The sequence below is a fragment of the Eptatretus burgeri genome, chromosome 8, assembly GCF_056783735.1.
Source record: "Eptatretus burgeri isolate ZD-2024b chromosome 8, Ebu_testis_v1, whole genome shotgun sequence".
Classification (NCBI taxonomy): domain Eukaryota; kingdom Metazoa; phylum Chordata; class Myxini; order Myxiniformes; family Myxinidae; genus Eptatretus; species Eptatretus burgeri.
In genome coordinates this window covers 35,163,697-35,189,802 of record NC_140968.1, presented here as the reverse complement: position 1 = coordinate 35,189,802, position 26,106 = coordinate 35,163,697, and the positions used below count along the sequence as shown (strand labels likewise).

General features: G+C 43.4%; 1 protein-coding gene across 7 annotated transcripts in view; it reads left to right on the top strand.

Moving 5' to 3' along the window:
* COMMD10 (COMM domain containing 10) overlaps positions 1 to 26,106 on the top strand; it is a 107,949-nt gene that overhangs the window by 46,741 nt on the left and 35,102 nt on the right. For 2 of the 7 annotated variants that reach the window (XM_085891508.1, XM_085891509.1), the window contains exons 5-6: positions 1,368 to 1,478; positions 21,432 to 21,491. In XM_085891508.1, the coding sequence (XP_085747634.1) occupies positions 1,368 to 1,478; positions 21,432 to 21,491 (171 nt within the window). Of the gene's footprint in view, positions 1 to 1,367; positions 1,479 to 2,545; positions 2,647 to 20,152; positions 20,618 to 21,431; positions 21,492 to 26,106 lie in introns of all 7 variants that reach the window. The other 5 variants (XR_015060816.1, XR_015060817.1, XR_015060814.1 and 2 more) reach the window with 5 other exon arrangements.

Sequence of the window (26,106 nt, the reverse complement as noted above, 5' to 3'; positions counted from 1 at the left end):
GACCCCGAGCATCAACAATCCCCCCCCATCCGCGCTGAGATAGCGCCGGTAACCCCGTAAGTTCCGCAACCCAACCGTGGTGCCGACCAACACGTGCCTGTGCAACGCACGCCAAAGGAGCTCACCGACCATACCAGGGGCATGGAGTCAGGCGTGTTACGTGAACATTGCGTCTAGCCCACCATCGCGCCAAGAGGGCGCGGGTAAGTCCCCTTCGGTCTCGTGGACCTGGCCGATCACCCAGGTCCCACGTTCATTTGGTCCACGGACCTGTCTGCCTCCTTGCCTGTGAGGGTGGCTTGTATTTTCTTTGCTTTTGGTGTAAACGTGTGTGTGTGGTGCCAGTCTATTAAGTAAACCTGAGTAAGTGCTTGTATATTGCTTTATTCATTTGTAACTCTGCGTATTGTTCTTGCTTTGACTGTGTACGTGCATTTTTGTATGATTGTAAAATACGTGCTTGTCTGCGTGCGAATTGAATGTGCTTGTCAAACTCTAACCCATTTCGTTGTGTCCTATTTCTCTATTGAAAGTTCCATCTTGCATCACGTAAGGGATTGGTAGTGGGTTTAGACACCCAGTAAATAATCTGAACCGTCGAGGTCGGCGACAACTCTGCTCGGTTATCCCTGCAGCACGGAACGAGCTGCTTAAGCGGTTCGTGTCCGGAGTCGACCTGCGGCATGGTACAACTCCTCGGTACGCTACCCGCGTGTGTAATTAGGTATATCGACATTCGGCGATTCACCCTATTTCACGTGGGTAGAATGCGGACTGGGTTGTGGTGAGGTTAAACCCCCACCCGTGACGAGCTCCTTGGCGGTAGTTCCAAGAGGGTCACGACTGAATTGTCCGTTCTGGTGGGCGACGCGGTCGCCATTCGAGTTACGTGGCCGATCGCACGCCGGGGGGCGAAATTCGCAACAATATTATTAAAGGAGCCTTGTCTGTCTGTCTGTTTGTCGTGTTATAACTTGAGACCGGATTAACGGATTTCAATAAAATGAACTACGTTGGATTGAAGGAACTCTCGGGAAGGTTTGTGATGAAAAATTAAAAAAATTTTTTTTATTTTTATGGGTACATCGGCACACGTGGCAGAACTGCCACTGCTAATTTGCGACGCTGGTTATCTCTGCGCTCCCGGGAATCCTTTTTATTCTCGTCCTATCGATTAGCCATCACAGCAAAGACTGGTATTTCCGTCAGCGAAGCGACGGGTCTTGTATTCTCGTATTAATTTATTGGTTAATGACTCGTTCCACCATTAATGGTTGAAATATTTAGTTTCACATGTGTTTTTTTTTTTTTAATGCCAATTCTTCCAAAGTGACTGGTTGCTCTACTTCCCTCTTCACATTCTTCAGCTGCAGAGCGTAGGATGGACGTTGGGCCTTGGGCTGGCGCAGAGCTGCCAGGCACGCCAGCAGATACCAACCGCCATGCTGGAGATGGGCATTCGTAGTAATGACTCACAGGTATGCGTTTTGCTCCACCACATGTCCGTGTGGCTGTTATTTAAAGCTCTGATTATAGCAATGTGCTTATCACATTGCTTTGGTAAATTTCGATGTGACTCCTTTTTTTTTTTTTTTTAATATTGTTCGGTTCATCCAGGTTGTACTACTCAAGGGCATGATCTAGTGTTCAGATTTTTATGTTTTGCTTTGATGATTCTTGCAATTTTCTTGCAAGATTTGTTCTCCTCTCACATGGGTAAGAAACTACCAGTTCACCCTCCCTTCCAGCAATACAATTATTCATTCACTAGAATGCCTCACCCAAACATCGAATACAAAGCCAAAGTGATGATCCAGCAATAAATACTCTTTAAATTGGAAGTATATCGGAATGCTTGTGTGCTCATTGGGACGTGATCTCTTTTGGTAAGACATGGCACCTGGAACCTGGCAGCTACTCATTTTGAACATGAGTTAACATTGGTTGTGCTAACAGATGGTTTAATTAAATGCTTGTCTGACTGTCTCTCCTTCACGCACTGTGTACATTTCCCACATTGGGAATTGAGAGCTCTCGACAGGTGCATGTGCATGCGCTCGTTCGTTCAATACGCCCAGGTTCAACACTTTATTTGGCCTTGCATGCTTTGAAACGTAAACAAGACATGGATATGCCTCTTTTGATAAATCCACCATTTGTTCACAAGTGTCATTATAGATACCAATGCCCAGTGAAGGATGCCTTCTCTCAAGGGATATATATATATATATATATATATATATATATATATATATATATATATATATATATATATATATATATATATATATATATATATATATATTTCTGTGTTATTGGGATAAATGCCTTATGAACTCTCCGCAAATGTCATGAGCCATTCGCCTGAGAAATGCAATTTTAACAACCTGTTACAAAAAAACTAGAACGACACTCGGTAGAGCACACACCTCCGCTCGGCTGAACAGTTTACGTTTTCTATGCTATTGATAGTCTGTATCAGGACCCGGTACATCACCGAAATTGAAAAGATTTGTCCTTGTCACACACTCAACCCGTCCACCAGGTTTCGTCCGAATCCATCTGGAACTTTTTGAGATATTCTGCTCACAGAGAGGCAGACAGACAGGGTTGAAAACATAACCTCCTTCCACCTTTGGGACAGAGGTAATGAGACTGCTTTGAAAATAGTGTTTTTACCAGTGGAAAATAAGTTCCCATTTGTTTTGAAGTTTTTCTTTGACTTTGTTGTTGGAGTTGTTGTTACTTGGATCATTACCACTTCTCTTTGGATTCCTCATTGTCAGACATTGTATTCACACAATCCCATATTCATAGGCAAGGTGTTGAAAACGTCCCCCTTTTTACCTCCACCTGGCGAGGTTTTACCTGGGGTGGATGGAGGTTGTGTTTTCACCACGATTTGTCTGTTTGTCTGTCTGTGAGCAGGATATTTAAAAAAAGTTATGAATGGGTTCAGACGAAATTTGGTGGGCAGGTTGGGTGTGTGACAAGGACGAATTGATTTGATTTTGGTGAAGATCTGGATATGAGAATATTTTAATTTTCTTAGTGATTCCTCACCATTGAGAGAAAGGGCCAAAAGCTATATATATATATATATATATATATATATATATATATATATATATATATATATATATATATATATATATATATATATATATATATATATATATATATATATATATATATATATATATATATATATATATATATATATATATATATATATATATATATATATATATATGACAGGATATATCAAAAAGTTGTGGATGGATTATAAGAAAACTCGGGGGATGAGCTGGGCAGGTGACAAGAACAAGCCAATTAGATTTTGGTTCAGGTCCTGATGCAGATCCATTCTATCAGTGGGATACAAAACGTAAACTGTTCAGCTTGGTTGAGGTATGCACTCTTCAGAATGCCATTCTCGTTTTTGGTGTTTTTCCACCCCCTTCCCCCATCCACCTCCCATGCATGGTGTCCTTCAGCTTGTTAATAGCTTTTGTACACTTGTTGTCATTGTTGTCATTGCCATCGTTGGTGAGGAAGAAGGCAGAAACAGGGCTGTCGTTAATTTGGTAACATTAATATAAGCTAACCCATTGGTCCAATCTGGCTGCAGGGATGCGCTCTTAAACCAGTGTTTTTGCAAAATTGTGGCCTAAGTGCGACAAATTTGGTATCCAGGTTTTTGATCTTAAAACGAACTCAGAGACTTGTTGGTCTGTGGTTGTGAAAACAACCTCGGGTGTGTGTGTGTGTGTGTGTGTGTGTGTGTGTGTGTGTGTGTGTGTGTGTGTGTGTGTGTGTGTGTGTGTGTGTGTGTGTGTGTGTGTGTGTGTGTGTGTGTGTGTGTGTGTGTGTGTGTGTGTGTGTGTGTGTGTGTGTGTGTGTGTGTGTGTGTGTGTGTGTGTGTGTGTGTGTGTGTTCAAGCGTGTGATTTGAAGTGGCGGGGGTGCATTCATATATAATTGTGTTTTGCTTATTTGAGAAACTACCAACACCTCTTTTCAAAATCGACTCCTTTTGAGGTGGCACGCTTTATACAGTATTTCTACATATCGTTTCTTCAAATGCCACTGAACACCTCCTATGGAATACCATGTCATTCAAATTCTTTCAAAAATGCTTTTCTAGCATCTTTATTTTTTTCATTATTGTTGTCTTTGAACTCATTAGATGTCACAGATCAGGTGATTGCAAGTCCTGACAGGATAGTGCAGAGTTAGCAGACTTACCTCTGAGCTGTCTTGTCTGGGTTTGATTCTCTGCCCAACTATAAACTGTCGGATTGGTCCTTTGCAGGCAGAGCGTTGCATCACAAAGTGCACTGCCCCCCAGATGGACGTGAAGCCAGGTGTACCGTCTTCTAACATTAGTTGGTGGACATTAAAGATCCCACGACTGTTCGAAGTACGTTCTGATTGAGTGTGCTGCGAATTATCATCGGCATCCTGGGCAAATCGTAAATTCCTGCCCTAACCTACAGAGAGCACTGCACCAGTTCCTCGGTCGCTCTCCCTAGCAATGATACAAACCAGCAGGAATGTGCTGCGTATGAGAGAAGAAGAAAAAGATGGAGGCAGAAGAAGAAGAAGAAGAAGAAGAAGATGAAGAGAAGAAAAAGGGGACGTGCGTGATCTTTGAGTTCAGCCATTGTGATTTCCTCTTGGCTGTTTCTCTTTGGAAAGCTTGCTTTGCAGATCACCAAGGAGCTCATCAAAAGGTGATGCAGGAGCAACAGCTCAAAGTGATGAGCTCTTCATTGTGAGCCATTGCTGCTGTGTCCCTTTTTTTTTTACCCCTCCACATGATGTGGTAATTTCTTCTTCAACAGGAGGCCAGTTTCCTCGTCTTTCATTACAGAAGGGTTTCTGGCCATTATCTTGCTTTTCAATTGGTTTTTGCCCCTGCTTACCAGTTCTTTCTGCCTTCCACGCCTCCTGAACCCCATCAGATTTTATCCATTCACCATGTAACCCATTCCCTGTCATCTTAGGTGTATCCCTCTTTTTCTCTCATCTCCTTTGTCCCTCCTTTTCTCTCATCTCATCTCATCATCATTCTCCCAGCACCTGGCTGTGATCTTAAAGGCCTGGAGGAATCTCATCGCATCTGACACACCTATCCCTGAGCTTTCATGCTTTTACTAATACTGCCCCCTCTGTCTGCAATTTTATCGATTCACTGTGATGTTTGCCTCTATGTACTTTCTGTCTTTTTGTTGTCTGTGGTGCTGACCTTCAAATCTCTCTTCCACAGCTCCTCCAACAGCTTTGTTTTTTATATTAAACATAAAATGAGTTAAATTTGTGGATTGTCGGTAACATTTTTACAGTGTCACCAGGAAACCGCAACTGCTAAACTCTTCGAACCGAGCTTCATAAACGGTTGAAGCTGGTCCATCGAGGTCGATGAAACTATTAAATTTGTGGTTCTATCAAGTCTGGTCAGAATCCTTTTCAAACATTCCGCACATTTGTGCACATTTGGTGTTTATTGCCCTGGAAGGGCAAGGATGCATGTGCTGCCCTTTTAATGACCAGAGAATGAAAAATGTGATTTGTTGCAATGTATAAAAAAACAAACGTTATTTTTATTTTTTATTTTTTGCAAACTGTGCACAATAGAAAGAGGTTCAGAGCATGTGTGTATTATTAGCCCCCGTTGGACTTAGTCCGAAATGGGGGCTTATGAATTTGGTCTCGATTTTTCGTGTGCGTGCATGCATGTGCGCGTACGTCTGCAACCATGTCTCGGACATGTATGGACCGATTTTATTTTTACTTGGCACAAAGACAACGCATGTTTGTGTACATATGCACATAATTTTGTTTCGTGACGTGAAGATGGCCGACTGGTGGCTATTTTAGTTGTTAAAAAGGCATCAAACACGTCCTCAACCATTTCTCAGACATGCATTTACCGACCTTGTTCAAACGTAGCGCACACATCATGAATGATGGATTATTTATGCACGTCATGTTTTTTTTTGTCAAGTTCAGATCCAACATGGCCGACTGGCAGCCATTTTAGTTTTAAACCCCCCCCAGCCCCCGATGTTGAACACGTCCTCAACCGTTTGGATATGCATTTACCGACGTTTATCAAACTTGTTAAATAGATAATGAATGATGACTTTCACAAGCACGTCATTTTTTTTCGACATCAGATCCAATATGGCAGACTGGCGGCCATTTTGTTACTTATATTTCTCCCCAACCATTTATTTCTCAGTCATGCATGGTCTGAATTTATTCAAACTTGGCACAAGCACAGTACATGATGGCATACACTTGCACCTAACTTTATTTTGTGATCTGATCAAAGATGGCCGACTGGTAGACTGATGGCCATTTTAATTGTAAATAAATATGGGCTAGCCCTTTAACTCCGTACAGCAAAATTACTAAAACAATGAGGACTATGACATTTTCTGTCTTTTTTTACCTTGTTTTACATGTATCTGCTTTGCATTTGTCTATGCGCACAGTGAAAAACCTGAGATTGGCACAACAATTAAAATATTAAAATTGTGGTCAATGGGTCCAAAAGATAACACCGATTATGAGACGGCATTGGCTGCCACTCTTTGAAGATGCACCTGGTGCTGCAGGTGGCGTGCCAACGGCCCAATGACCGCCACCAGTTACCTCTGCCACCAAAATGGACGCAGGTTGTTTTTATCCCTGTTTGTCTGTCTGAGAGCAGCATATGTCAAAAAGTTATCGACGGATTCAGACGAAACTTCGTGGGCAGGTTGGTTATGTGACAAGGATGAATTGATTAGGATTTGGTGAAGATCCAGATCTGGATCTCTTTATAATAATTTAATAACTGATTATTCATCATTGAGATATTGGACCAAAAACTAAGCAATGTAGAGCACGATATCTTTAAAAGAAATGGACGGATTCGGATGAACCTTGGTGGATGAGTCGAAGGTGACAAGAACAAGCTGATTAGATTTGGTTCAGGTCCGCATGCAGATTCGACCTATCAGTGGGGATACAAAACTTAAACTGTTCAGCCTGGCGAAGGTATGCACTCTACCAAGTGCTGTTCTAGTTCTAAATGTTGTTTGAAATTCAAGACTCTACTTAATCCTTCAAAATGGAAAACAAAGCGTTTTTAAATAACGAGGGCTTTATATTATCCTTTTTCAAGGATGCCATCCATCCATGCCACTCATTAGCCCAGGATATGTACACTGTAGATCCAGTGTTATCATATGCAGATCCAATCATTGTGCAATGTTCTTTTGATTATAAAGACTTTCAAGGGAAAATGTCCTTGCCCCATTAAGTGTGCATGTCGCTGCCTAGCATTAACTTATTAGTGCAACAAGTACTGCCGTATGATGTGGTTGGTGCTTCAAATGAACGTTAGTGGGTAGTACGGCCGGTCTAACATTCTTCTTGAAGGATGGGTTTTTCATCCGAAATTGTTGCGCCGTGTGATCAGATCCACAGTGGATTTGAACCTGCTTGCTCGCCCTACTAGCTGTGAAAGAGGACCGATCAATTATCACAAAATCTGGTTCTGTGGTCTATTTGGTGCAAGTTTGCATCATTTATTCACATTGATCAAAATATTAACCACTCTTGTCGTGGTTCTCCATTTAATAGTGTAATTTACTGAAATGTTTTGGTAAAGTCGTAAAATTCTGCTCGAAGGATAGTATATTGCAATTCCTCCAATGATAATTAAAAACTATTTGCATTTTAACGTGGACACAGAGTGGGCATGGATGTTTCCTGATAAGTACAGCGTTTCTTACGATGCAATTATGTTGCCTAAAATCATGGAGCTCCTGTTTTGGAATTCCATTATGCCAAGTGTTTATATCTTTTTAAACAAGATACCACCGCTCTGTGACAGCATTGCCTACTGCTTTTGAGGTTCATGGAAGAGCGAGGTGACAATGGGTAAAAAAGCAACGTACTGATAATGGGGCAGTGGGGCCACTGTTGGACACAAGCAAGGGAATGAACAAACAGGATAAGAGATCATTTCATCCTTTGTCTCTCTCCTGGTCTCTCTTTATGTCCCTTTTCCAGTTAGGCTGAACAGGTGCTTGCGACCTAGCAATTCCTTTTGGTGCTAGTCGAGTGCAACTCCATCCACTCAAAATTGTTTGTGTCCTGGAGGAGCAGGAGCGTGTTAGATGGCTGAGAGAACAGATGAAGCTCGACCCGAGGAGAGTTGAGTTGTTAAAAAACAGAGATGTCATCGATCTGTCTGCGATATGAGAGCACCCTGCCTTGTGCTTATCGTGTGAGATTTCAATAAAGTTCAGAGCTTTAGAATCTATAGACTCCAGGAGAGACAAATGTGACACTGGGGTGCCACCCAATAGGGGAGAGCAGAACTCAATTGAGCTACAGACAAAGCCCTTTTAGGCTGTGAGTAAATCTAATTTTTCAAGGAATAACTTGTATCGATGGAGGATGCCTATTCTTCGCTAAATATGGATGCCAGCTTTGCTATATGATCAGCCAGGTGAGGTCAAGACTGATGGTGAGGCCTAGAAGTTCATTAGACAACCTCTTCCACTGGCTGACCATGGAAATAGATAGGTGGAGTCATGTGATGATCCTTCTGGAACGACAGGGTGAGGCTGTGAGATTTTCCTGGATTGAAGGACATGTTCCATTTGTCAGACCAGCGTCTAATCAATTCCATATCGAGAGTGATGCAGCTGTTTTCTGCTTGTTAGTGGAATCGATTGCTGTTTGACACTTTGTGGAGACATCTGCAAAAAGCTAGAGGAGGTTTTCCTGAGCATCAGAGAGGTTTATGTAGATGAGAAACAAGACTGTGTCCAAGACTACCTTGGGGGCATCCCAGCCTCCAATCGGAGAGGAGAGGAAAGGATACGATAGGTTTGGAGAGGGCTCCATTGAGAGCGACATGTTGACTATGTGAGTGGAGGAAGTTATAAATCCAGGAATGAAGGCGGCCTTTTTATGCCACAGGAAGAGAGTTTGGCAAGTGAAGCAAGATACCAGACTGTCGAATTTCCGAGACGTGTCCAGGGAGACGGTCCGAGCCTATTGTTTGAGATGGAGGTGAAACCATTGCTGAAAGAGGAGCAGAAGCAGTTCCAGAGTTGTGACCGGGACAGAATCCAAACTGATGGACAGAGATCTGGCTGTTTAAAAACAGGAGAGATTTGACATCAGCAGTACTGATGGATTCCACAACCTTGTAAATGGAAGTAAACTTGATGGTCAGTGGTTAAAAGGGTCTATTTTTGAAAAATGTTATTGGAAAATGTTTTTTCTTTAATACAGGTATTGAATGTCCTGGAAGAGCAGGTTCAAAGCCAAGTATCGATATGGACTTAAATCTTACTATCGTAGTGTTGTTGGCCAGCAGAATAACTCAGCTTTGGGTGGGGGAGGGGTTAGGAGGTGGTTGTAATGTTTCACTTTTGAGCCACCAAGTCTGGGTTTAATCCCCACCACATAAAGTATCTAGAGACACACTGCTCTCCTACACTGTTCTTTTGCAAAGGTGTTAAGTTGACTGACCTGTCTACCAGCTCTTGCTTGTGGATGTTCAAACCCAATATACTTTTCGACTCTCTTCGACTATGGATATGACTCTCTTGGATGATTGTGATTCGACTATGATTCGACTCTCTTGGATGAGGAAATAATATGACGACGACAGACAAACGAAGGTGAGATATGTGATATGAATATACCCGATAATTTATAGGTTAAATCATTCCCTTTTCTGCCTCCACACTTCCAAATATATTTTGAGGAAAATAATATGCTTTGGAAGGATTTTCAGCTTGCTTTTCTGCTGATGCATGTTCAGGTATTTATTGGTACGAACAGGATGGCTAGTTGGGAGGAGGTGTGGACTTAGCGATTGTAAGCAGTTTTAAATGGAAATGGAAGCATTAGGGACAGCCTCTGTAAGAGGTGTGTTTCGGAGCAGATTTGATTTTCTTGCCTGAGGCCTGGTGAATATGAGCTTGAGCACTGTATGGAGCAGCGTGGGTGGTGAGCTCACCACGTAATGTATTTATGTATCTCATAATTTGCTTCTGAAATATAACAATCGGTACAAATTGATGCCATCGCCTGCTGTACTGCCTCTTACCCGTCAGTCAGTGCTTCCAGCCGTTTCCAAGAACGCTATAAAAACGGTGCAGGCTTTCAATTTAAATGTCATACTCACATTTTGTAAGGGTGACCGTAAAATCTTGGCGAGTGAGCATGTATTGTCGCTTTCTTAATTGTATTTCAGACTGATTGTGGAAATTCTTGAAAGCCTTGTTTGCTTTTGCTTTCAACAAAAAAAACAGCTTTAACCTCCCCTCTCCTGTTTGGCTTTTTTGGATGCAGCTCTAACCACTGCTTCAGTACCATCAAAGGTTTCCATCAAGGGATGTGTATTTTTGGCAAACACTTTTGTTCGATGTAAAAGCTTTCTGTGGCCATATTTCTGTAAAACAATAATAATAATGACAATTAATAACCATAATCACAAGCATGAGCAAGGAAGTGAATGCAATACGTCCTTCCCGCTTTCACTCCCTCCCCTCCTCACCCCATCCATTTTGATCCACTGTAAAAGCAGAATATCTGAAGGGGCTGTGACTTGGTATGTTTGTGCCAGGTCTTGCCTGCATCGGTAAAAAACGACAACAAATGCTTGGCATGCTAAAACCATTAATTCGGTGACCAATTTTGACCTTTGTCCCCTATACAATTGAAAAGAAGGCATCGGACCTTGAGAACAATATCTACCTGTTTTGGTTTGTGGGAGTTGTGGTGAGGTATTCTTTCTGCCGAGTCTTCTCTGCACTGGTATAAATAACAAAGGTTTGGCGAGGCCCGGAACCTTAATTTTGTGACCGATTTTGACCTTTGACCCACTCTGTGACCCCCAAAACGATTCCAATCTGAAATATTTCTTTGCATCCCTGTTGGAGCTGTTCGAAAGCACCTTCTGTACCAAATTCAATCTCTCACTCAATTCAAATACAAGGGTGGTGAGGCAACATGTGCGATTTATTTTTAGTGTTTCACCTTTAACCCCTCAAAATTGGAACGTGGTCCCACGTCGAGTCAAGGGAATCTCGGTGTGCATTAGACAAATGTACCTCCATGATATATTCAAAGGGGATTTACTGCAAAATGAAGGAATGGTGTGCGATTGTAATTGCCAGGGAGAAAGAAAGAAAGAAAGAAAGAAAGAAAGAAAGAGCAAAATGATGTCTCCTCTCCATGTTGGAATAGGAATCTCCCTCCATTATATATTTTTTGATAATAATAATAATAAAAGAACAGACTGGTTTTTAAATATTTGGACTTTTTTTGTTCTTGATCCTTTTTATTTCCACCACCAAAGGTGTTTCACCCCTGTTTGTCTTATGAGCATGATCTCTCAAAAAGTTATGGATGGATTCGGCTGAAACTTGTTGGACAGGTTGGCTGTGTGACAAGGACGAATTGATTTGATTTTGGTGAAGATCTGGATCTGAGAATATTTTAATATTTTTTTGGTGAAGATCCGAGTCTGGACCCGGATCGGAGAATTATTTTATTTTATTTTATTTATTCTTCAACATTAAGTGATGGGGCTAAAATGATATACAGTGCAGCACAATATCTCAAAAAGTTAGGGATGAGTTGGTTAGGTGACCAGAACAAGCCGATTAGATTTTGGTTTAGTTCCGGGTGCAGATCGAGCCTGTCAGTGTGATACAAAACGTGCACTGTTCAGTGTTCGGCTGGGAGAGGTATGCGCTCCACCGAGCACTGTTTTCGTTTGTCCATCACCCACACAGCGGGTGGTGTGTGTGTGTGTGTGTGTGTGTGTTTTTTTTGTTTGTTTGCATGTATGCATTTGTTTTTATTTTTGTTTGGGTGTGTGTTTGTTTTTTATTTTCATTTATTTATTTATTTTTGTTTGTTTTTGTTTGTGAGTGAGTGTTTGTGTGTGGGTGTGTTTGTGTGTTTTGCTTTGTTTATTTTATTTATTTATTAATTAATTATTATTATTATTTTTTTATTCCAATTTTTTTGTGTGTGACAGAATTGTTAGGAACAGGTGTGTGTGTGTGTGTGTGTGTGTGTGTGTGTGTGTGTGTGTGTGCACGCCGTAACTTTATTTGCCATTTCAGCTTTTGTCATCAAATTTTCAACAAAGCTTTATTATGAGATTATGGGAAAGACATATTACGAGTTTGGTTAAAAGGTCAAATGTACCGTTTAGCATATGGACAAATAAGAAGTTCGAATTTAAAGTGGACTGGTTTTGCATTTTCAGCTGCTTTCTTGTTGTTTTTGATTTTTTTTGTTATTTAAAGCTTTTATTGTTTACATGGTTAAGAAATATGATGTAAAGCAAAAAGAGCCTTTTGGGCGGGTAAACGTTTGGGGCGAGGTTTATAAAAGATGGGCTTTGAGAATGCTCCGTGACATGCGGTGAAGGATACGTAAACATTTTAAACGGTGGCAGTAAATTATCCCTGATTGTTGAATGTTCCGCCTGGGTTTTTTAATCATCTTTAAAATTCAATAAACCCCCATGCCCCTGTACACAAGTGAAATCTGCATTCTTCTTCACATCTTGCTTTGATGGCGAGGTGGCTCTTTTGCATTGGCACGTCATTACGTGTCAGAGTCCAGGTTTCATACAAAGACAGGTATGAGGCTTGCACTACTGACCTGTACCCCATCTCCCCTCTCCATCCTCAACTGCTTTCAAGCTCTCTCTGATTTGGGGTGCCTGTGAGTCACTTTTGTAAGTATCGAAAGGTTGATCCCCTGGTTCTTGATACATTATGAGATAGGCAGGAAACGCAATATAAACTGCATGCCCTTCATGAAAAATTCACAGGTTCTACAAATCTGTGTGTCTTTGATGCAGCCAGACGTGCCTTGATTTCCCCACCCTCCTCCACGTTTGTTCCCTGAGCTTTGATGTGCCACCCTGATTGATGTCCTCGTGAGACATGAGAAGCGGAACCGCATTGTGGAATGAAAGTCAAAGTTTTTATACCATCTTTTAAAATGTCAAAATGTATTTTATGCTCGTGAATACTATATCTACATTCGACATTTTATTTTTATGTATATACTATATATGTATATATATTTTGCTTTAAGTTTGATGGTCGAAGTTGTGTGTGGGAAGGGTGAAGACAAGGTGCTGAATGGGTTGGGTTTGTGAGAGGGGTTTGTTGGAAGGAAAGCTAATGATGGGATGGGATGGGAGCAGGGAGAGGAGAATCAGTGTGGGGGTGGAATGAGAGAGCAGGAAATAGGAGAGGTGAGAGGGTCAGACAGGAGGGTGAGGGAACAGACGAGAGAGAGAGAGAGAGAGAGAGAGAGAGAGAGAGAGAGAGAGAGAGAGAGAGAGAGAGAGAGAGAGAGAGAGAGAGAGAGAGAGAGAGAGAGAGAGAGAGAGAGAGAGAGAGAGAGAGAGAGAGAGAGAGAGAGAGAGAGGTGGAAAGGGGAGGGAGGAGGGGGGGGTGGGGGAGTTCAATGAGAGTGTGGAGGAGTTATGATGTGAGATTGTGAGATTAAAGGACAAGCAGTACGATGTAAAGTGCTCGGGAACTTGCTTTGTCTGCAGGCTTGAAGGGTGGAATCTTTTGGGACACAATCCAAATCGTGACATTCATGCACTTTATGTATTATTTATCGTATACTTCACTTTACGTCCTTTTTGTTTTTGACGACTGACCCTCACGGAGGAGCTTGACCATTTATATCATGAAAAATTGATGGGCATTGGGCAATATGCGCATGGTAAATGGTATCAAATTGGAATTGCAGCAGCTTAGTGTGTTCAACCTGTAAAGGATCGATGTGCGTTTAAGTATGTCCTTATGCCTCACACGATGGGTAAGCTGATATTCTAAGCAGTCCAAAGCTGATGCTCCCTGTCCTCATTTATTTTCTCTTTTTAACTTTTAAATTAATAGCCATTTAGCTTTGAGAGCAAGCATTTCTAACGAGCACAACTACGTCGTGAACATTTAGTTGTGACAGCATATGAATCCTCTAAAGATATGCAGACACAGGCAGGAAATGAAATTTGCAATAAGAATAAAATGTAGGTTTTTCTCACTCGGTGACAAGTGTTCTCATCAACCTTTATAGCTTTCTTTCACTGCCACGTTAAAATTTGCATTCTTCGAACAATGATCATATATCCTTACAGACATTTTTGCTTTCTGCATTTGTTTAATCTGGCAATGTGCTATAAATTATGCTGTTGGAGAGTGTGTAAGAAACCTCTTCCCTCTCTGTCAACATTGATGGAATCGGGAGCCGGTCCAACGCACTCTCCACTCTGTCTCGCTGAAAGGACCGTCTGGCGAACCCTCCCATCTACTTTGTGAACATTCCTCTTGTAGAAGTTGTCCCTCGATCTTTTGGGCTTCACGATCAGCTATGATCTTTCTTGGGGAAACCACATATCTAGAAGTTGATCTCCAAAGCCAGTCGCCAATTGGGCATCTTCTGTCGTGCATCGTCTTTCCTTGGCAAATCTGAATTCTTATCATTTTACCAAGTCTTCATCCACTGCTCAAAATACTGCCCTCCCTTTTAGAATGGTGTCCCTGCCTCACACCTTTCACATATTGATGCCATGGAAACCCAATGCCTTCAAAACTAGAACGGGCACTCATAGAGCGCATACCTTCGCCGCCACTACTTTTTTTGTTCTTGGTATGAGTGTGGGGAACTGGTTTCATATGAATGGTCTAATGACACAAACCACATATCTATAATTTCATGACCCCCCCCCCCGACTTTCCGGGGCTACGGACTAAACAACAATCAACTCACGTCGTTTTGGCGAGTCTTCATTCGCAAGCTCGGTGAATACAACATTTCAACAAGAGAAGGTAATCTCGTTTGATGCTGGTTTCATGCAAATCGAATAAGAATTGACTGAGTTATGCCGAAAACCGCATATTTTTCAAGGGCGTGACCCCCCCCCCCGACATTTTACCCCAACCGGTGACGTGTTATGACGTCATTGTGTCACCAGATTGGGCATTAAATTCTGAACATTTTGGTGCTGGGTTCATGTAAAGCGGACAAGAATTGACCGCGTTATGACAAAAACCGCATATTTTCAAGGTCGTGACCCCCCCTGACCTTTGACCCCTTACCGGTAACAAGAGTATGGGCGTCATTGTGTCATATTGTATATCACAAGATGAGGCGTTGAATTCTGAACATTTTGGCATTAGTTGCATGCAAATTGAATAAAAATTGACCGTGTTATCGTAAAAAGACGATTTTGACCTTTTCTTGACCTTTGACCCGAACGATCCCAAAATCTAATCGAATGCTTCCTGGCTAATAACCAATCATCCCACCAAATTTCATGCAATTCGGTTTAATACTTTTTTGAGTTATACGAATCACAAGATTACAAATAAATAAATAAATAAATAAATAAATAAATAAATACACGCCGACCAAAACATAACCTTTCGCAGAATGCGAAGGTAATTATTGGAATCTCTCAAAACAAAGCTGATTTCTGGGCCTGTTATTCTCGCATCGCTGACAGGTTGGTGGCCTCTATCTTCTACTGCCTCCTTTCGGTCTCGCACCCTTTGCCTTTTCCTCATTGTGCCTCCTCCGTCCCTCATATGCTTTCTCCCCATGATTCTCCAGGTCATACATGTACTGCCAGTAACCCGCTTTAGGTGAAACTCCAAAAATCCAGGCTGACTGCTCACCTTCATTCATTTGTTCCTCACTTTATCTCACCTGTGGAACTAACTTCCTCAGTCTGTTCAATGTCATTTTGTCTCCAGGGCGTCAAGATGGCTGTTCACCTCGTCAGATAATGGCCAATGCGTATTCCTGATCTTTTCTACCCTCATTAACCCTCCTCAAGCCCATTCCTTCCTTTCCATGTAATTGTGTATTCTCCCCTCTCCCTTTCCTTCCTTTCCATACATTTGTTGCATTGCGCTTTTATCCCTGGCTTTCCCTTCCTGTTCTTTCAGACCAGTACTTGTGCTTGCCCATTCATCCTCCAAGTGTCTCTTTTATATCCCTCTACAACGCTGTTTGCCCGTTGTTCTACTCCTCTTCTGTTCTGCATTATATTTCTTCCACGAGTCTCAACTTTGTATATAAAAAAGAAAAGAAAAATTCAGTGGAAAATGAAAAAAAAAAAAATTGCCTCATAAACTTCAACTTTTATTTTTAGATTCTGCGCCTGTCACCATCCTGTAGCTTTTGCCATTTTGTTTCATTCCAATCTCTTGATGTTGTTTGAAGGTCGAAGCTATGTGATATTTTAATATAGTCTTACACTCAGCCAACGTAGCACGGCTTGGAATAACAACACAGGCCCTTCGACAGTTTCCAAGTTGTTTACTTAGAGCTGCTGTCAGCAAAGTTATATTGCTGTAACCAACAATGCCTTAAAAAATATATATATATTTATCAATGCCCAGCTATTGTGAAAAGCAAGATGTTTCCATTTACTGTATTTATTTCTCATTCCAAAGCCTGATTATGTTCCTATTGAAAGCAGGTACAAAGCGACGTTTACCTTAATTGCCTGCAATTAAATCTGTTATGTATGCTTTTGGTTTGAAAATTATATGATGAAGATTATTACATTTGGGGTATTTGTCTTCATGGTTTTATGCATTAACTTAGTTAGACGGTCGCCTTGAGTGAGGTTTTGACGACCTTTAAAACTTGGCACAGGTCTCATGGCGTTGGAAGAGGGTTCATCGTAGGGAGCACAGCATGGTTCCAGGTGATTCGGAATGCTCTCCACTGCGAGTGTTTTATAATGGAGAATAAAAATTAAATAAAGGGAGATTGCATGGGGACATTATCAACTGCGTTTTTCAAATGGCGACTGCAATCGATGAAACCATCTTGTAAATAGGCCACATTTGTTCAGCAAGCAAGCTGAACCTTTGCTACCCTCCCAAAATCTAGGCTAACGGCTCACATCCACCCTCTTCTCTCGACTGTGCGATCACCTTGCCAAGTCTGTCTGATCATGTTCCTTCTCTCCGCTCCTTTAAAGTGGTGAGCCATTGCCATCTCATCCCCCATTCCTATTTACCATGTTTCTATTGTCACCGCCTCCTCTCCTGTTCATTCACTCCTTTTCACATTTACCCTATTTGTCGGCTTTTTCCTGTCTGCTTACATGTTCCTTGTCGACTCGGCCCACTCTGCCTCCTTGTCTGGTTTGTATGTCCTTATTCATGCTGCCCGTGTGTTAGATCCTTCCCCAGTTCTCCATCCTTTGTATACCAACTCCCTCCATTCCATTGCTGTGTCAATGTCACCCCTCTGTCATTGGCTCTTCTATTCGCCTTGATATCTATATAAAAAAATACTTATAGTGGTGGACAATGTTCAGCTAACGGAGAAGGCCTTATGTTGGCTTAACGGTTAAGGTGCTTAGCTTTATTATCCTGTCAGGCCATTGAATTAACACCAAGTAGGGTTGACTCAGCCTGTCATCCTTCCGAGGTCGGCAAAATGAGTACCAGCGTGCTGGTAACAGGGGCATTGCATCAGCGGCACAGCCACGCCCCCTCCCACCCCCAGAAAATGATGTAGCCAAGCGGCCACCGGCTGCATACGAATGAATAAATAAATAAATAAATAAAGCTAAGGGAGTACAATTTTGAATGTGGAGAAACGACTAGAAATGAGGTAGTAGTATTTTTGATGGAGCATCTTAAAAGTATCAAGTAAGTGACAACCTATTTTTTACGTTTGTTACGTATGTTACGTTGTTACGTTGTTCAGGGAGTTAAATTTCGAAAATTATTGCTGAAAATTGGGTAGCGGAGGGAGGCGGAAGATAAAGTGGAGTTGTATGTTGAGGAAGAGGAGGAAAAAGTATGGGAAGAGAGCGTCCCGTAAGGGGACGGGAGCAAAGGGTATAAGGAGGAATGAATCTCAAAACCTCTGCAATTTTAATTTAATAGTAATTGCATTTTAATGTAATTATTAGTTGACTCTTTATATGTCAGATAGACTCATCGAGGTAATACAAATTGATTGAGAGTTAAAAAGGAACTTGATTATTTTGAGCTAGGAATTGAAGGATACACATGAATTGAGTAGAGTCTGGCCTCGCTCCACCAGGATCGGAACCTAAGTCCAGACATCTTGGAGGTAAATGCTCGGTCAACAGAACGATCCCTCACCTTACACCTGTGTGCTTTTACATAAACCCTAAGGACCCTTCCAAAACCATGATCTTTTCTCCACCTGTTAAACCACCCCATCCTCCACCCCACCCAACCTCTTGCATTCTCCCCTTCCCCTCATCTTTACCCGCATCCCCTGTTTGTCCTCTTCCTCCCCCTCCCCCCTTTCATGGTACCTGTCCATAGTACCTCAAGCCATATGGGGAATACCTTTTTGAAAGGTACCGTGACATGTTGAATATCCACAAGTAAATATTAGAGCTTTGTGCTGAGATGGGAAAACAAAATGGGCCATCCTGTAAGAGCAGCCAAATTCCTGGACTACCTTGGTTTTGAGCATTTCTCATCATTTGTGCACTACATTAATGAAAAGTCTTGGGACACTAACGACATTTTCAGGGTGATCAATTCACAGTTATCGATTTGTTTTCTAAGCGTTCTGCTGTAACTAGCACTTTGTACCAAATGTGTTGGGGCAGACATCCGGTGTTGTATTACCTATCCTCATCGAAATTGAGTCGTGTGTGAATAATTATAGGAGTGCTGGGGTGCGGGGGAGTGGGGGGGACAAGTATCTCGAGCTCAAAGAACCCGGCTTTGTTCGTATTCTCTGCTAAGCTCAGGATTTTCTCAATCACAGCTCCTTTTGTGCTGATTCACAATGACTTGAGGGTTTAGACCTTGCCTTGATCATTAATCAGAAGCTTGTGCATAAACTTGTATATTAAATAAAGATTTACAAAGCAAATGTAAGATCTGCTGTGGAAGTGAAATGTTTCTTGTCTTTATATTAATATCACCGATCAACTTGTTCCTACGTTCAGACGCACAAAGTGATTATAATGAGTAGGTTCTGTACAAATGATGCATCCCAGAAGGATTTGGACACCTATGCTTCATACGCGTCTGCAGACCATGACTTGCGCCATTGACGATGTCGACACCACAAGTCATGAGCAGTCATCATCGTTAAATGATTGTTTGTGACAAATCACTTGGGACCTGGATGTTGTAGGCTTTGTACTTGGAGTTGTAACGCCGACTTCCCACACCCCACATCCAACATTCACAACATCGTTGCCCAGAGCACCTGCAAATATATTTCTCGCAATTGGTTGATGTAGCGATCTCTTGAGATGGAATGGCATTTGTCTATCTCTGCTAGGCACAGGGGGTAAGCATCTGACTTGCTACAGTATCCATGTACTTCGGAGTTCAGTATAAATAATATAAGTGAAATATTCGGTCATTCCCATTGGAGATGTTTGGGAGCAGCATTTGTCTGTAGAGCATTAACTGTAGGCAATTAGATGTTGAAGTTTCACGAGACATGACTTGCGATCTACCGCTTAAGTCAGGTGGGGAATTTGCACAAGCTTCAGCAGTTGTAGTGACCTACAGTGTGTTATGCCAAAAATAGTTTGAAATCGTAAGCATCTACTCGCAAAGGCAGATTAAACAGCAAATTTACCAAGCACTTTGAATCTCATCATACTTGTACATTATGTGTACCTTGCTCTATACACAGCGTCGAATCTGCGGAAGCAGTTTCTTGGTTAGGAATTCCAATCTTAGACACGTCACCCCTCCAGCACAGAAAACTCCACTGAGTGTGCAAGAATTTGTAATTTGTTCATGGCCTGCTCTTCGATAGCTCTCTGCTCTTCGTTAAGGATGCCATGGGATCTTTAACGTCCACCAACTAATAACGGCAGATGCGATGCCCCCATTTTAACATCCATTCGATTCACTGTGCACATATTCATGAAACACTGGGATGACAGTCTGTAGCTGGGTCAGGATTCAAACCCAGGGTGGACAGCTTAGAGGAAGTGTGCATGCTTCTCAGCCATCCTGCCAGGCCTCTTCATGCTAAAAGTAAAATGATAATGTATATGATAAAAGAGATGTCTGTCTGTCTGTCTGTGTTGCCATTTTTCTCAGAGATGGCCAAACGGATCTTCGTCAAACTTTCAGAGGTTCATCTGTGAGTTCCGGAAAGTGTTTTTGTGGAAAAAGAAGTTGGATTATTATTATTATTATTATTATTTTTTTTGGGGGGGTGGGGTTATTTTAATTTATCAACCGTGCCTAATCCTTTGTCGCTATGTGAAAGGTAATATTAAATGATACCCGACCACATTCCTGAGTGGATGGAGGGAAGTGATTTGGGCTCCCACAAAGAAAAATATTGAATTTTTTTTTAATTTCTTTAAAATGCCAAAAGGATTAAAACAGTACCGGGCAATGCTTGGTGTCCCTGCTCGTAGTAAGATAAATAATTAACACCGAATTATGTCTCTCTGCTTTCCCCTCCACACTCCCCATCTTTCCCTGACCCGTCCCCTTTAGTGAAATGAAGTTGATAAACTGATCAATTGAATTAATGTGGTGTTGATAAAAGCACAGGTATGATGGGCCAAGTGCCCCCCCCTTGTCCCAGCCCCTGAAATGTCCTTGTAAATAAAAACAATTTTAAACCACGCTTCATCATTCCCCATGGATGAATTTCCCTTTTCACCCCTCTCGCTTGTAACTTCCTTCCTAACCATTCCTTACCCACTTATTTTTTTATTGTTTTCATCATTTTTGAAAGTAATAATGAAATTGCAAGCCAAACACAAATGCTTTAATCCACACACGAAGACGAGGTGCTAAATGTGATGATGGGCGATGCTATTGTGTGTCCTGATCACAGTCATGGCCATCATGGTTTATTTTTCCCTTCTAAGCCCTCACCACCACTCGGACCCAGACGGACATAGTTTTTCACACACGCTTCTTGTGTGTTCCTTTTTGTCCACGCCATTTTGGCATCTGATGTGAGTATTCGTACTTTTCCAAAGCTGTAACTACACCCCTGTTCATATGTGATCGGTTGTTCTCCATTGTGTGAGAGCAAGTTTAAATTGTCATCGGTTTACAATCTTGAGGCACGGTAGAGCCATTGAAAGTTTTTAACTGTTGCTGATTGTGCTTGCATTAATGAGATGTTGTGCAAACAACGATTTGAGAAAGTACCAAAGGGGCATTCTGAGAGTTTGATTATTTAATTTAAAAACTGAATTCTTGCATTTGTACGAAAATCACCAAACGTGGTGTACTCTTTTACCTTCTCTTACTGTGTGTGTGTGTGTGTGTGTGTGTGTGTGTGTGTGTGTGTGTGTGTGTGTGTGTGTGTGTGTGTGTGTGTGTGTGTGTGTGTGTGTGTGTGTGTGTGTAGAGTATGGAGAAGCTGCTCATGGAGTTTAATCACAAGGAACTCTACGAGCTTTACAACAAGGTTTGAGATAAACCTCATCTGCTCAATTATCTGTTTTTTTTTCTTCTTTTTATATTATTTTTTTACTGTTTCCTGTTTGTCCAGTTGAAGCAGATCGACCATTCTTATCCTAACTCTTGTTGATGAATGTTTCACCCACCAACTACAGACTTTAAAAAATCTCCCTCTTCCCCACCCCCCAACTCGCATTCCTTATCTTCAAACGAACACCTCTTCCAATCCCTGACCGAACACTGCCTTTCTGACTCTTCTTTTTACTGATACAAACTTCCTTTCCCTCCTTCCAGGCATGACTCCCAAATATATATGTACATGTGTATGTATATGAATATATGGATATGTATATGTATGTCTGTGTATATATATATTGTTGCGGATTCGCGCCCGCCGGCGTGCGAGCGGCCATGTAACTCGAATCGCGGCACGTCGCCCACCGGACGGACAATCCCGTCGTGACCCTCTCGGACTAACGCCGGGAACTAGTCACGGGTGGGCCTTTCGGCCTCACCACGATCGTGCCAATCGGCCCCCGCGTGGGATAGGGTTGCTCGCCAAATTCGACCTACCTAAGTACCCACACGGAGGGTAGACCGGGCGATCGCACCTCGCTGCAGGTCGACTTCGGACACGGGCCACTTTAAGCGACCCGTTCCGTACTATCGGGATAACCGAGCGGTGTTATCGTCAACGCCGACGGTTCGATTAATTATCGGGCGTTTTAGCCCACGACCAACCCTTTACGTGAAGTAAGATGGAGATTCAATAGAGGAAAAGACGAAGCGAAACGGGAAAACAGTTCAACATAAAGCACATTTATTTCGCGGCAAACGGAAAGCACACATATACAATTATACACCAAAAGCAAATGTAAAAGAAGAAGAAACACACAATAATACACAAAAAGCAAATGTAAAAGCAAAACACAATGCAGATATACCACCGACTACCGAGCACACGGCAACACTTATACAGTTTTACTTCACAGACGGCGCCGACAACACATATACTCAAAGCAAAAGAAAAGGACCACCCTCAAGGATGATGGGGGCAGACGGGCCTGGGGCCGAGACCGCGTCGGGCCTACCCGTCTGATGATGAGCCGCAAAATGGCGGTGGCGCCCCGACTCCGCGGGCCTCGCGGACAGTGTCTGGAATGGGTTGGGAACGGGGCCCCCTTCTCGCACTATCTCAGCGAGGGGGGAAACAGGAGGGGGTTGTTGATGCTCAGGGAAAGGAGGATATCTCCCTGGCTCGGGTCCCGCGACTAGCGTCTCCACCACGACCTCGGTCGCGTTGCCGGCCTCTCCTCTCCGCAGCTCCCCGACTCTGCCACGAGCACCCCCTCGACTGCCTTCGCCGCCGCCACCTCTCCAACTCTCCACAGCTCCGTCCAACTGCCTTCTCCGACTCCTCTCTTGACTGGCTCTTCCCAACTCAACTCCGAACTCCACTTGACTGCCAACTCAACTTCGAACTGACTGTTTGGCGAGCGAACGCGGCCCTTTATAGCCCCCGTGGCCTCGCTCCTTTACCTTCGACCCTTTACCTCTGGCTGGCTCCCCATTGGACAGAGGAAAAGTGGGCGTGAATGCTTTTTGATCCATGAATCTGCATATAGCGACCACACTCCGACGCACCTGGAGGCGGGGCCAAATCGCCCCACGCTCGCCGATAGGACAGAACAGAAGTGGGCGTGAGTCGTTTTTGATCCAATTTCTTCGGAAAGGCTGGTGTTTTCGCACCCCTGCTCGGTGCGCGCCCTGCACGAGTCCAGTATCGGTGCCCACAAGCGGCGCGGGAATGGTGGTGATGCGATGGTTGCGAGGGCGAGTTGTGACGGTAAAGGTCGTGGCTGTTGGCGTTGTTGTTGTCGTGAAGCGGCGTTGCGGCTGGTGGTTGTTGTGTGATGGCTGTTGAGACGTGGTTGGTGGTGGTAGTAATGGTAGTAATGGCGGCTGGTCCAAAATAAAGATAGTAAAAGAAAAACGGCTATCTAGAGGGGTCGCAGCCCGAATAAATGACATTTATTCCCTCTAAACAACGGGTTTGGGCCTAACTACACATATACTTACAGAGATATCTCACCTAAGGGACCTGAATGGTGGTTTGCGAATTTCGTCAACCACAACAATATATATATATATATATATATATATATATATATATATATATATATATATATATATATATATATATATATATATACATATATATATATATATATATATATGTATATATGTTATACATATATATGTTGTTGTCGGCCGGGGGTCGGTGGCAAGAACGACCGCGAGGCGGGGGAGGTTATGCCGTCTCCCACCAGACTCCCCGGAATTGTAGACCATCGCTCTGGATAATTCCGTGAGCTGACGGGTCAATGAACCGACCGTGGATGCCAATATCTCATCCGCGTAGCATAGGGTTTGTTTGTCTAAAACCCATTTACCTAAGTAACTACGCGATTTTGACTACCGGGGAAACCACGCCCTCGGCACGTCTTGCTCGAACCAGGTCACTCTACCGACTGCAGTAGAGTTCCGACTACCAACTCTGGTTCGGGTGCAGCCGTGCGGAAACTGCCAAAGCCATGCCAGCTGGAATGAACGGATAATTATCGGGGATGAAACCCCGCTTATACTCAGACCCGGACCATGCTGGACCAATGCAAGAAGGGACAGAAACGGACTGGGAACATTTCTAATAAAGGTCTATTAACAGTAAAAAGACACAGGCAAGACTTAACGTGAATATGCAAGGAATATTTACAAGGATTCAAGCACTTGCACAGTTCTACTTAAAGACGGGCCCACACGCAGACACACACACACACACACACACACACACACACACACACACACACACACACACACACACACACACACACACACACACACACACACACACACACACACACACACACACACACACACACACACACACACACACACACACAGAAAAGAAACCCAGAGTTCTTTATTGGATCCTCCAGCCGATGTGTGTGTGTGTGTGTGTGTGTGTGTGTGTGTGTGTGTGTGTGTGTGTGTGTGTGTGTGTGTGACGAGACGAGACGAGACGAGACACACGAGACGGGGGTCAGAGTCCGGATGGGTACCTAGCGGTCGAAGGAAGGGAGTCTCTGCAATGTGGCACCTGCTAAAGGTCGTTAGTTGGCTAACGACCCGCGGTCGTGGCCCGTGAACCCAGGGCGCAAGCGCGATGGTACCGTGGATCGCAATGGGGGATGTAACAATAAAAGAAAGCGATTTATTAACCTAACTAAGCCGTCGCAGCACACACATTTGATTCTCCCACTTAACAAAAAGGAAACAGACCTGACTGCACATGTACTTAATGGGATAACTGACTTTTGGGAACTGTATATTGAATGCAAATAGTGTCCAGATCCGTAACAATATATATCTTGTTGCGGGGTCGGGTGAGAAGACCACTGGGTGGGCGAAACGACGTCGATTTCCACCAGACTCCCCGGAATTGTAGGCCGTCGCTCACGGATAATTCCATGACGCGGCGGGTCACTTAACCGACCGTGGACGCCAATAACTCAACCGCGTGACATTGGGTCCTCCGCCTATGGGTTAATCGGGTTACCTAATTAACCACGCGGTTTAACCACCGGGGAACCACGCCCTCGGTACGCCTTGTCCGAACTGGATCACTCTACCTGATCGGATGCAGCCCAGCGGCACTGCCAAGGACGTTCCGGCCAAAAGGAACGGACCGTTGGGAATAAAGACCCAGCTAAACTTGGATTCGAACCATGCTGGACCAACGAGAGAAAAGCCAAAGGTAAGCTGGGAACATTCCTAATGACAATTATTTATTAACAGCAAGCGAGGAAGAGCCATGTGGCACAACAAAGATTTATTGGGTATGTAACACAGGGAAAGAGGAGAGAGGTGTGGGGTGTGACAATAATACAAGCAACTTACTAAAGCAGACACAGTGCAGACTTGACGCGAGATTAATAAGAGTAACAACAATAAGGATTTTCTACACTCTTTAGGCTTACTTAACAGACAGGTGCCAGCATACTCAGACACACACACAGAAAAATAAACCCCAATGAAAAAGGGACTTTTGCAGCCAGGGAGGGAGGGGGTTGAGGTTATAGCTTTTGGTACTTGGGTGTTTCGGGGGAGGGATACTCCGTGGTGCAGTACTCGACAATAGTCGCGTTGTTCTGGCCACAGCCGCATGTGTGGAGATCGTGTTCTGAAGGAGGAGCTTGAGTGGAGAAGGGTGGAGTCCAGAGGGAGAGGGTGGAGCAGTAGGCAGGACCAGGCAGGAGGGGGATCGTCGAGGCGAGACGTGGGCGGAGTCAAGAAGCAGGAACACTCCACGTGAAGAACACCCACACTGAACACAACACTTCCCAACACCCTTCTCTTTCACCAAGGACTCCTCCGTGTTTTATGGAGCCCGGAGCTCGGGGGAGGGGCCATGCCGAATCCGACATCATCGCCTGAGTCTGCGTTCTGACTGGCCCCGACCCATCACGTGGTCTGCCAGCCTGGGCCGGGTTTCGGGCAGACGCCGGTCCAGCCCGCCCACCTGGGTGCTGAAGCGTACGTGACTCGCCGCAATGTCTGGTTTC